Source organism: Syngnathus typhle, linkage group LG8 (genome assembly GCF_033458585.1).
Source record: "Syngnathus typhle isolate RoL2023-S1 ecotype Sweden linkage group LG8, RoL_Styp_1.0, whole genome shotgun sequence".
NCBI classification, from domain to species: Eukaryota; Metazoa; Chordata; class Actinopteri; order Syngnathiformes; family Syngnathidae; genus Syngnathus; species Syngnathus typhle.
The window spans coordinates 8,843,835-8,856,754 of record NC_083745.1 but is presented as its reverse complement, the minus strand read 5'-3'; the positions used below and the strand labels follow the sequence as shown (position 1 = coordinate 8,856,754).

Sequence of the window (12,920 nt, the reverse complement as noted above, 5' to 3'; positions counted from 1 at the left end):
AATTGTTCTAATTAACTATGATAAATTACATAAAACAGCCTATAGAGATGTTCTCTTTTAAATGGCTCAGTTTTAATAGCAGTTCCATGGGGAGTGTTTTAATGATGGAACATCCAGCCAGATCTAAAGGGTTAAGTGCTCAGCCCCCCAAAATGATGCAAATCTCCTGAAGTGATGCAGAGATTAAAAGCGAGAGAGAGGATAAAAGCTATGTTAAAAAACAACTCTTCAAAGAATTTACTGCTCAAAGCAAGGTTTCGATTGTCTGATGCCTCAAGCTTCAGTGAAGCTCCCTCTGCTACCTGCGATAATGATGCTTTAAAAACAACTCGTAAAGGATGAGTTGAACGGAAGGATTTGACTTCATTAGTCAAATTGTTCTTGCAACAACTGCGAGTCAGTCAACATACATTATCTGAATGAAATCATTAATGAGCTACTTAATTATTCATGAATACAGTAATTTGTTATGAAGCATATCTAAACACATTGGTCAGGGCAATGCCTTTTTCTGTCCATAAACACATTTAATTTTAATAAATATATATTTTTTAATATACAATATACATAGTGAAATATATTTCATCACATTATGTACCTTAAACTGCATTATCTCCCAAAACTATTTTATAGTTCTTGTTTGCAACCACTTGGTGCACATGCAACGTTCCAACACTATTGAACTCACTTTTGTAGCTGGCATTCCAAGGCTGGTAGCCATAATATCCAGTGATACGCAGTATTCGCTCTTCTATGGAAGCACTGTTGATGTCCTCCACTGAGCGGGAAGACTTGAGGTCTTCTTTGATGGCCTCGTCCACCACAAGGTACTTGAGTTGTCTGAGCTGAGGGCTGATGTCCGAAAGCCTTCTGGGGCTCACTTCGGGCGACTTGCGCATCCCGCTGGCAAGAGAAGGAAGCAAAAGGGTGGAGGTAGTAACGTTGACAGTGCGAGACAAAGAGAAAAAGAGAAAGGGATCCTGTATATTTGGGCTCGTTTTTGACGAGATCAGATCTGTCTCTAGTAAGTGGAGCTTAGTATGGTGCACCAAAAAAAGGCCCCCGCATCTCCTCTCATGTACAGTACAGAAATTATCATCCTTCACTAGTCCTGCCTCAGTTCGGCCATTGTGTGAAAGACATTAAGTGCTAGTGACGGGTGTTGCAACTTGCAAGCATTATAATCGACCTACTATGGCTTTCGAGGCTTATAGAAAATCACAAGTGATTTGCAAAGAGGCAGATAAAATATTCGTGACGGCTCCTGGCTATACGAGCATACATAATGGAGGTCAGTCATTTGAGACTGCACACAGTAGCTTATGTATGTAATTGGCTTTTAAGAAGAAGTGACAATGGTTTTATGTCCAGTAGGTAGCATAACACTAACGCAATAATACTCTAAAATGGTCAAGATATTGCACAAATTAAATTAAAAAGAATCCTATGTCTCATAAAAGAGTGAATCCCTTACTGTTATACAACACAACATTACAGTATGGAAAAACACCACTGGAGTTGTTTTGCCTTTGTAGGACAGAGGAACATATCCATTCAACTATAAACACATGCATGATATAGAAATTGTAAATTATCCCAATTTAATGTAAAATTAGTTAAATTTTAATATGGCACATACAGATAAAAAATTGTTATATATACTATTGATAAAATAAAATGAAATGACAAAGCAGATGGAATTAAATATTTCTGGGTTATTTCTTCACTTGCTATTTTTAACAGCTATTAAAAATAATCTAGAATGTACATCTCTCGTGCAACAGGTCCATTCAATCACAGCCAATCAATCGAACGTCAAGCACGAGAAAGAAGTTAAATAAATTTGCTTACAGAGGCATCAAGTTTGTCGGAGGTCCAAGATAGCACATACAGTCCCGATGGGGCCGCCCGACCCGGTCCCACACGGTGCCCTCCCCATCCCCGTACATTTTGGGGGCCACTGCACGGGGCTGTCACGATCAACAGCGGAGAGGGATTAAGAGAAGTAACATGCTGCAGCCGCAGCTTGGTACCCGCATATGCCTCTCTGATCAGTTTTACTTTTCTAACATGCTCGCTGTCAAGCGACGTGAGCACTGCAACAGCGTCATCTATCGACGTCATGGGCACAATTAAATTTTGGGATATGTGGAGCCCTCTCTGTAAGTGATAGAGAACTTACGATCCTTTTTTTCCATTAAAAAAACCAAACTGATACAGCTATATTTATTGATCAAATTATATTATGCTTGTGTACCCACAACTACCCATGCATTTTCTTAATATCTATTTATTTAATCTACAGTCAAAATAATATAGCAATAATTGTTTGCTGATCTCAGGAAAATCTAGGATATGTTATTGAAAACTTCTACAAAAGGCATTTGATGATGTACAAGAGTAATAAACCAAAACATGCACTCAGATTTTTATGTTTTTTTTTCAACCTGAAAGTGTCAAACCTGGGGTCTTGAAATTGTCCCCACACTAAATTGAGTTGCCAATGTAAACGGTTGTATATTCTGATTCATTTTTCATTACCAAACCAAAAAAAATAATGACTGGCAAATGTCTCTAAATGAATCTCTAAAGTTCAGACTTCCACCTTTGATTGTGAAACGCGTCAGTCATTTCTATTAACTTTATTGCCCAATTCTGTTTTAATAGTGACAGAGGGAAACTCTTTGTAGCTGTTAACTTTTACTCGAAGGTGCTCTTAGGATAGAATCTATTTTTTCACATTTCATTGTAGAGAACATTAAAAATTGAAACATTTTTAGACGGGCCCATCAATCACTGTTTTTTACTGCAGACCAGTGGCAGTTTTATATGACAGACATATTCAGTACATAAAACACCAGACCGGGAAAAATACTGTTCTCTGTTTTACTGCCTGGTCAACTGTAAAGCCGCATCAGCAACAAACAAATCATTTTTGATTGACTATCAAACTTCATAAGTAAAATTACAGCTACAGATAAACAGACAGACTATTTCTTGGTCATGTTACACATTTGGAAAGCCACTTGTTGCTTTTTTTTTCCCAAGTTCACCAATTGTTTTGTTAACAAGCTGATATGTAATATTCATTGTGCTAAACTGTGTCATTTTCAAGACAAAAATGATTTCCTCCGTGACCTCAAAAACTCACAAACACATGTTCGTCAAAGAATCTCAGTATTTCTTTAATCCCCTGGTATCCAGTTTGGTACAACTTAAAGTACAGTCTCGCGTTTCTCCCTATCAATATTTAAACATGTCTCAGCATGGAAACAGTGACAAGCAGCTTCTGATTGGTGCATAGAGGAGGAGTAGTGGTACTGGGAGCCACTAAAAATACCCCCATTGCCTACAGTACGCTGTGCGCCTAAGGGCTCACGCATTGTGCACATTAGCTTTCTAATAGTGTTTGACTCCTTACATTTGCATAAACCAATAGGAGCATCCATATTAGGTTTTCTTGTGTTTGTCACAAAGTCTTTTGGGGGGTGGGGTCCCAAGAGGCTGTGAGACATCTTGAGGCTGTGTTTGTTATTCAACTGCCAATATTGGTAAGGTTGGCACACAGCTGGGGAGAAACAAGCACAATCTCCATGGATGAGGAGGCCTGCTGATGCTGGTTCATGGTGGACTTAGCAAGAAGCCTTGCTGGGGCAAAATCGACTGGCGCAGGGGTGTCGAACTCATTTTTTTCGCGGGCCGCATTGTCGTCATAGCTTCTTTCGGAGGGCCATTATGACTGTCAACCCAAATAAATGTATGAGCACCTCATATTATATACAGTGAAAGCTATAAAACAAACGGACAAATAACTTGTTTTCAAATCAGACGAGTAAAAACTGGTCAAATATTAAAAAGAAAAAAAAAGGATATTATTAAAAGTGAAGACAATTTGCAATTCTAGTAATGACACGAATTTGATGCACGATTTGTCTCCGCGGGCCACATAAAATGATGTGGCGGGCCGTATCTGGGTCCCGGGCCTTGAGTTTGATACGTGTAGACTAGCGTCTCGTCTTCTCTACTGGCCTCGTTTCCAATATTAGACATTCCCATTTTAGTTTTGCTGACTGGTCCAAATATACGATTAAAAGCTTGCAAATGTCTTCAGCGCGTTCTTTGTCACACTGTTTAATAATCAAGCTCCTCCATTTAGATTCATGGTATAGTAGAAAACACCTCTCAACATGAGCTTTGTTCTGTTTGTCCCCAAGACAAAGTGCTCTGTTCTTGTTGAAAAGTACGCTGTGTAATTTATTTCCCGTTTTCCTCAGAATTTTTAATTGGCTCGGTGGTGATGTGAGGCTCAGCTTCGGTGCCCTTAAGCTTGTCTGACGTTCACCTCTTGAGACAATTAAGCTCTTGCTTTCTTTTGAATATTTATGGGCAAATACCTTTGCTTGTAGGGTGTAAACACTTGGTAAGGAGTAGAAAAAAATGTTGGTGTCAAATATACAGCACAAGGCCACTTTATTTTAATGTCATCAATATTTTACACATTATTGCTTTCAGGACAGAAGCAAGACGAAAATCATTTGTTTGTTATTCTGGACTTTATCCATCAGTTCCAGCTTGACGGACATACTGGATCTGCTCTTGACAATTAAATGTGACTGGCAACGAGCCATTATGATGTTCTCACTGCAACGACATTGTAGAGACAACCGCCTACGGTATGTCTGCGGCAGCCAATCCCCATCCACCCTCCTCTTTCCATTTTTTCCACCTTCCCTCCAGTCCTGTCAGTTTGTCTAACACATTCAACTGAGGTTTAACTGGGCCACTTTCTTCGTGAGAGTGATTGCCTTTGCATATATGATACTTTTTGTGTGGACAACATCATTGATTTCCCCCCCCCCCCCCATACTGCATATTGTGCATTTTATTCCATGTTTGTAGAAATAACTTTTGCAGTTTGTGTAAAAGCCCATTGATTGCAAATTGATGTTGCCTACTTTATTTCCTCAACTAGTGGCCAGGAATGGCAGAGACGATCAGGATTTTATTTGAAAGAGCCTCTGTGTCTCTTTTTTTTGTCTGGGACAGCTTCCAAGACCAACAACGCATAACTGATCCGTAGATGAATTCATAAACTCATTACACATTTACATAAACCCACGTACATCGACACTCTCTTAACCTTAGCATATTACATCTTTTTTTTTTTGCAGCGGCAGCAAAAGCTGAGAAATGAGAGCGTTGGCGATGCGAACATTTCTGCTTGAGGCTTCTTTTGTATTTCCATCATCCCAGAATGTGTGACTGAATATAAATAGAGTTGCTTAAGCATCAGAGAGCATTCTAACAGCCCATATAGGACACGGGCCATGTCCCCGGTGACCTCTCACGCCTAAGGGGTTTGTGGGCATTCGAGGAGTACAAGCTGTGTGTGTGGCCATCGTGTAACTGCCTGGTTGTGCGATACAAGCAACACTCTGGAGAAACATAGTTTCAACCGTTATGGAAAAGTCCAATTAAATCCTCACTAATTTTAGGTGCAGGCTTCCATAGTTGAAACTTTATGGAAGATCTATGAGCAGAATTCTTTTAATGTTCACAGCCAGTGCTCAGTCAGGTGGTTGGTTCTCTGAGTGTATATAAAAGAGGCACGGAGATCAAACAGCAATATTCATGACAAAAAGCAGCAGAGGGTTCAGTTCAACCCAGCACGTACAGTACAGCCAAGCCTTCAGGGGCTAGTTTGAGTTCTGCTCTATGTAGCATGTAGTGAGAGTGACTGTTTATTTACAAGTCTTTTGGGCATTTTAAATTATATATGATTAAAAGAGGGAATTACTACAACTGCACACATCGTGGCTGCCAACAAGAATTCATCATGCTGCATCACAAAAAAAACTACCTTGACAAAAATGGCAATACTCAGTTTTAGAACGAGGGTTTTCCTAAAACAAATAATCGCATAAGCAGTGGTTAAGAACTGTAATATATGCGTCAGATCTTTTTCATTCTAAATGACCTAACAGTAAAATAGAAAGGGTGTTGAATACTCTCACAAATTCCAAAACAGAATAGAGTGTTTTAATTGATTAAAATGATTTTTAAAGGGATAACTTGTGAACCCAGGAGAGATAAACAAGCACTTTTAACATGCAGGAGAGAATGTCGCCTCCTAGAGGCACAACCATAAGGTGTTTCTGCTCCGTACTTAATAACACAGTCCCGTCAATTCATTACATGCTTTGAAAAAGCAATTAATAAATAATTGTGGCATATTGTGATCTAGCATACAAATCTTCTAATTGAGATTATTTATCATTTCTCATGACAGCATTATGCAAATGAACAGACGCATTTTTTATTTATACTGCTGCGTCTGAATGTTGCACACAGTTATTTCCAATTAGTCCACATCCTTGGGTAATTGTGTTCTCATGATGTGCAATAAATACTTTGCCAGAGGCTCATCATTAGTCATTTGACTTCAGTTGCTGTACAGCAAGCGAGGCCTGGAATTGCACCATTGATATCGCAAATAATACACTAACATTATGCCATCTCTTTTTGGATGATGTGAGACCTGTCACCAGGGGCCATAAACATAAAATAAAAAGACAGATTAGAATATTAAAAACCAAAAGTAGAGCTGATTTTCATAGCCCGTTAAAGTACAAATATCAAACCTGTCTTTCAGCACCTTATTTGTTGCTCAGCACTAAATCTAATTGCCTTTTGCAATAGTTAAAAGTAAAGCGGCTGCTAACAATGAGAAAATGTGTTTTCATGAGACGAAAGAATGTATTCAAGTAACACCATCATTTTAAAAGGTGTCCTAAAAGCCTGCACGTATGTGGCGTCGTTGTTTTTTGATTGACCTCATTTCAGTTTCAACCTTGTACCACTTTAACCATTGGCTTTGTGCTACAAACAGTACATCTCTTATAGCTCGAAAAGATTAACTACATCTTAAGCAAGTTATGAAACACATGAAGAAATAAAATAAAAAACATCCAGTTACAAAACAGCACTTTATTTGGGAGGCAGAAACATCAATCAAGTACTTTTCCCTTAAAATGAAATGTTTTCAATACACATTATGGACTCAACATGACATTTGCAGATGACTTGTGCCATCAGCATGAGTAAATTGAATCCATCCATGTATATACTTAACTGACCAGTGAAATATCTTACAGCAATAATGACAACAACATCTGAGGACTTTCCCCCGCCCCAGCTGACATATAAAAACAGTTCACAAATAAAAGACATGTCCTACAATGTATCAATTACATTTGTACCTTCAAGATGGGAAAACTGTTGTTATCACATACGCTTGACTGTCAACGTGACCCTACTGCACTTAGTCAGCTGAGCTACGATAGCTGAGTTGTAAACATCATGTACAGTATATCTGATAGCATGTATAGCTTTGCAAAAGGCATTCAGAACACTTGATTAAAATATCAATATGTTTGCCAGAGCATTTTACTTCTGGCTAGTAGTCCCTTTAAAAATACACTCGGTTGTTTTTGTCGAGTATAACTTGACTAACGTTACGTCTGCTACCTGTTCAACTTCTTTCACAATACAGCTGCGATATTTAGAACCACATCTGCCATTTTGGCTGGTTCGTGTACGGTACATGTGCAAAAGTACACTTAGAGGTGAATCTCACATCCTAAATTGTGTGCACATGATATGATATGAGACAAGGTAATAAATCAAAGTGTGTACAAACATACAGGTACAACATAAATTATCGCAAGAACATGATTGTAACTCATACATCCATGAATGACATGGAGGGCAAGCAGGGAAACTTTACACCTTCATTAAAGATTGAAGCAGCAATCACATAGAACCACTATTCTTAAATAAAAAAAATTAAAGGTGTCTGTCAATTTCTTAGTACGGATTTGCCAACTAAAATGATGCCACCAAACTGTTGGGACATTAACCATCTTGACACGTTGCTCTTCGCATTAGATAGGCAACCGAGGCAATGGAAGTCAACACAAGCCTTATAAAGCAACTGTCAATGAACAACATGTTCACTATAGTTTTTTCTGAAATAAGCTATGTGCATCTTAATTCCCAAAAGCCTAGAAGCAACTGATGAATTCTCCTGAATGATATGTTAATTGAAAAACAATTCTTCCTAAGACATTTCAACAAATAATTTAACGAACCGGCGGCTCATAATGAAGCTTTGCTCCCACGAGCAAGAACTACAGCAAAGTTGTATTATGAATTGAAATTGTCTTGGTCTATCACCCTACCACTACTGGATCATGAAGTCGCCACTACGAGAGGACAGACTTGAAACACTAACAAACATGCGGGCCTTGTCGTCGCTAAGTGCACTGTCCTCCACAGAGTTGAAGGAAAGGTGGTCGTGCTCCAGGATGGCCAGACGGTCTCGCGTCTTTTCCTTTTTCAGGTAAAACATCTTCCTCAGTTGCTTCAGCTGCTGCAGCTCGCAGAAAGTCTCCAGGACCACAAGCATGATGATCAGGCCCATGATCAAGTAGACTAAAAACAGAGGCCAGAAAAGGTAAGTGTTAAACCAAATAAAACTCATCATTTGTGTGAATTTGAACAATCATCAATGAACAAAAGAATGATCACAAACCTTGTTTATAGATTTCGACGCAAGGGGGCGATGTTCCTCCACAATTCTTTTTTTTATTATTAATATGTGATGAGTACTAGAAAAACTATGATTATCAAATTACAAGTGAAAATAAGATTAAGTATTCTAACTGGAGCCTGAGATCTTTGCACAACCCTGTAATTTCAAATCATCTGTTAGCTTGCAGCCTATTTGTGAAGTCGGCTCTAAAAATACACTGGACGTTTTGTACATGGCACTGACGTCACAACATACATAAATTTACTGTGCATCCTGCAAGCTGAATGACCGAATGACGCACACAAATGTCACCCACACTGGCGAATTCTCGATGCTTTCTTATCTTTCCTTTCATACAGGATTATTTCAAAAGGATGCATATAACATATAAAGGTGATCAATATATGGTGAGACTTATCTTTTGTAGAAAAATAGCCCTTTATACAGCACTTAACCGTATTTGTAATATGGGTGGAAATGGATGATGCACGGTTATAATGAAAAATGACCATTGAACACATTCAAATTGATTATTTACTACATGAAAAATTTAGAATTCCTATCATGAAACAAATGACTCTTGTAAACGGGTATTGTAAGATACATACTATAACGAATCTCAGGGTTGAAATGTATTAAATGTATCATGTTACAATAACTTTGTGGGTTCAGTTCTATGGTTGAAACGCAACACGTTGAACCCTTTTAATCAGAGATTCTTTCTTTTCCTCCATTTGTAATCTAAATGAGATATTTAAAAGTAAAGAAAATATTTCTTAAGCCATAGACCAATGAGACTGCTCAAAGGAAGTGAGAACCGAAAGTAACCTCTTTTCTTTTCTTGTAATGGGAAGTGAAAGACTTACAAGATACACTAATCGAATACAAGAGTTGTATCAAACATTTGCACACGGAGATGATAATGTTGAGTTTTAACTGGCGGGGGCATTACGTTAAATGGACTATGTCAATATGATTGGTTGTATACCACTGCAAACTACAGCTATTGTGCTCACTATATTTGTAATGCAAGTAGGTAAACATAAAATGGACATTGATATTTTATATAGTTGGCCTACTACTTACGAGTGATTCCAAGTTTGTAGAGCTCCCTGAACTTCTGGTTAGCCGCCTCTCCCGGCACATAATCGCCCAATCCAATGGTGCTGAGTGAGATGAAGCAGAAGTAGAACGACTCCAAGAAGTTCCAGTTTTCCTCCAGTGCCGAGAAGATGGCCGCAGGGATGAGGAAGATGCATGTGATGGCCAAAAAAGCCAGAAGACAAGAGTGGATGATGGCCACCAGAGGTTTGGACACGCCCCAGCGTATGTGGATGTACGAAATAGGTTTCCTTGTGCTGTAAACCATGATCCTTTGCACCACGGCGGTGAGGAAGAGGAGGGTGAACGGTATGCCGAACGCAGAGTAGATAATGCAGAAAGTCTTGCCACCCTCCGACAGTGGGGCTGTGTGACCATAACCTAAGGGCAAAAGCAAGGCAATGTTTATGAAAATTAGATTCGTCACAATATTCAGACAAATTCTACAAACAGTATTTGCCTGACTGAACAGATTTTGAAGACTTCCATTTTCAACACTGAAACTAAGCTACCATCCCCATCATTTTTAAAGACCTGTTTTGGAACCTACGTGACTGTTGTTGTGTAAACAAAGAGCCTACGTGTTACACGCAGGTGAATGAAAAGTCGTTTAACCCTTTAAAAGATAGTTTTATCATAAACTAAAGAAGACTTGAAGCAAACACACAAAATGTTCTGAAATGAACTGTGGTGTACCATGATTAAAGTATGAATATTACAATTTTGCATATTATAATATAATATATAATCTCGTGTGTTACCATGCCGCGCTTTTTTCTCTCTCACTTTTTTTTTTTTTTTTTTTACATTTTTTACACCACACTTTTGAGTCTTCTTAATGTTTAATCGTTTAAACCTCCCTCCCTGTTATGTAATGTCAGCTATATTTGATGGATAGACTCTGCTAAATGGGTGTGTTTTACCAGCAAGCACACAGTACGGTCAAGGACCTAAACACAAGCTGCGTACAATATATATGTTGAAACCTTCTAGATAACTACTGCTGCCATGTTGTCGGACTAAAGTTCCCTCAGGTAGTCTCAATGCATAAATATGTATGCATATTTTTTTTAGTCACTGGGTGACAGTAAAACTGTCTTATTGCCTCAAGACAAACAACATCACTGTTTGTATAAAGGGTTTACTTTAACAAATGTTATCATTTGACTGAATAAAGGGAGATGTTATGTTCCATAAGAAAAGAAGTTGCACTGGAGCAAACTATTCATGCATGGTTAATTATTAAGTTACACTTGTTCTTATTGCTACACTTTTTCTTCTCATTGCATTTGTACGTTTTGTTACTGTGCACAGACTGTATGGATATATGCATATTTTTATACATATTTATATATAACTTGACAGTTGAGAAACAACTTGACAGTTGATAACCACCAACTTGACAGTTGATAACAAACTTGACTATATATTTTAAGATTTTAGGATCTCAAGGACAAAAAACACAACCAGAAATATCGCAAAATATAAAACAAAACAACAGATCTTGAACTCTTGCACATGTTGGAAAGATGTAGGGTGTCGGGAAAGGGAAATTACGACATACACGCTGAGGGGTGACACTTGAGGTGCTGACATACTAGGTGCTTGTATGAGTAACATATGTACATAAATACTTTAAACATGAATAAAAACAATAATTGCACACCTATTCTCATGTGCCTGTGGTACCGCTCAGCTATGCTGATGGCAACAGATCATCCACTTGACCTGATGTAGCATGTAGTAATGTGTGCTGGTATAATAAAAAGATAATTATATAAGCACTGATTGATAAGCCAATGTGTGTTTTCACACCAGACAGTGACCTGTGGAACTGTGAAATATGCCAGTGCCCGTTTTTAGTGAGGCTATAGGCCTCCAGGCACGGAAGGCCTAATAACTAGTGCCATACACGAATGAATTAAACTGAAGAGTGTATCGTGTGTTTGATTGACCACAATTATTTAAAAGATTTGTTTTTAAGGGTAATTTTCTATATCCCATGTAGCAGTTGGGCAAAGTTACAAATAAGCAGCATATAATAATAATAATAATAATAATAATAATAATAATAATAATAATATATAATATAATATAATATAATATAATATAATATAATTAATATAATTAATATAATATAATATAATATAATATAATATAATATAATATAATATAATAATAATAATAATAATAGCACGAAGTAGTCTAATGTTCTTTGTGAGAGCCAGCTCACCTGTGGTGGAGAGCACGGTGCTGGCAAAAAAGAGCGCAGAGGTGAAGTCCCAGTTCCAGTTAGTGGTGTTGTTGAGGATGGACACGCCGTAATTGCTCGCGTCGAGCGCTTCCTTGACAAAGCGCTCCAGGCTCTCCTCTGTGATGCACTCGTGGTCCCGGAGGAAATTCGCTTTCGTTTCCATCAGGTCCTTGCGCAGGGCGGCTTCATATGGCAGCTCGACGGACGAAAAGACGATGGCCCCGAAGATCAGATAAAGGATGTAGCCCAGCACCAGAAACACAAAGTACCACGTCGATTTGTGGGTTTGGATGATCTGCATGCACGAACTACTAGCAACGGACTGGAGCATCTTCAAATTGTGGGATGCTACCACAAACGCAGCTCCTGTAAACTAAAGAAAGGGGTTTGTATCCGGGCAAGGCTGCAATGTTTATTCTCTTCCCTTTCTGTTAAACCTGCTGCCGTTTCAGTGACGTTCAAAGACATCGCGGTGTTAACGGTACTCACTGCGGGTGGACGGAAGAAAACTGAAATTGAGCATGCTCATCACGTTACAAAATGTATATAACATATTGTCCTTTTTAGTATTTATAGATGCTACATACAAACAGAATCCTTAAGTTAAATTGAAAAAGGAATTGATGCAAATTTAAGAATTACTGTGTTTCCAACTGTACTTGAAGACATCAAGTGACTGTAGGAGACAATGTCCGTGTGACGTCACAGGTATCGTTTCTCCTTTCCAGGTAGGGCAACCGCCCTCCGGTCAAGTGAAGTTAATTATACTTTAGAAATAAATACACATAAATAAATGAACAAATAAATAAATAAATAAATCGAAGAAGTAAAACTAAGTCGAATTTCCCAATTTAACATTGAAGATATCAAAAAAATCTATAGACTACTTGTAATTCCATTTCTGAACAGTTGGAATTTTAATTCAAGATACGTTATCTGTCAAAATAACATATTAGCTCTTTGTGTAGTTGT

At 38.2% G+C, this 12,920-nt stretch overlaps 1 protein-coding gene across 1 annotated transcript; it reads right to left on the bottom strand.

The window, feature by feature from the left end:
* Window positions 1-6,967: 6,967 nt before the first annotated feature.
* Window positions 6,968-12,407, bottom strand: kcnk1b (potassium channel, subfamily K, member 1b). Its single transcript, XM_061285369.1, has 3 exons — window positions 11,928-12,407; window positions 9,680-10,075; window positions 6,968-8,493 (listed from the first exon to the last, which is right to left on the bottom strand). Exons 1-3 carry the CDS (start codon window positions 12,277-12,279, stop codon window positions 8,243-8,245), a joined length of 999 nt encoding a protein of 332 aa, XP_061141353.1. The 5' UTR covers window positions 12,280-12,407; the 3' UTR covers window positions 6,968-8,242.
* Between the last annotated feature and the right edge of the window lie 513 nt (window positions 12,408-12,920).

What these genes read in the sequence shown, in the direction of transcription:
- kcnk1b (XM_061285369.1), bottom strand. Translation starts at nt 12,279, where the DNA reads ATGCTCCAGTCCGTTGCTAGTAGTTCGTGCATGCAGATCATCCAAACC. An exon ending in CACCGTGCTCTCCACCACAG is followed by an intron (nt 10,076 to 11,927) that starts GTGAGCTGGCTC and finishes TTTTGCCCTTAG; the next exon opens with GTTATGGTCACACAGCCCCA. An exon ending in CTACAAACTTGGAATCACTC is followed by an intron (nt 8,494 to 9,679) that starts GTAAGTAGTAGG and finishes CTCTGTTTTTAG; the next exon opens with TCTACTTGATCATGGGCCTG.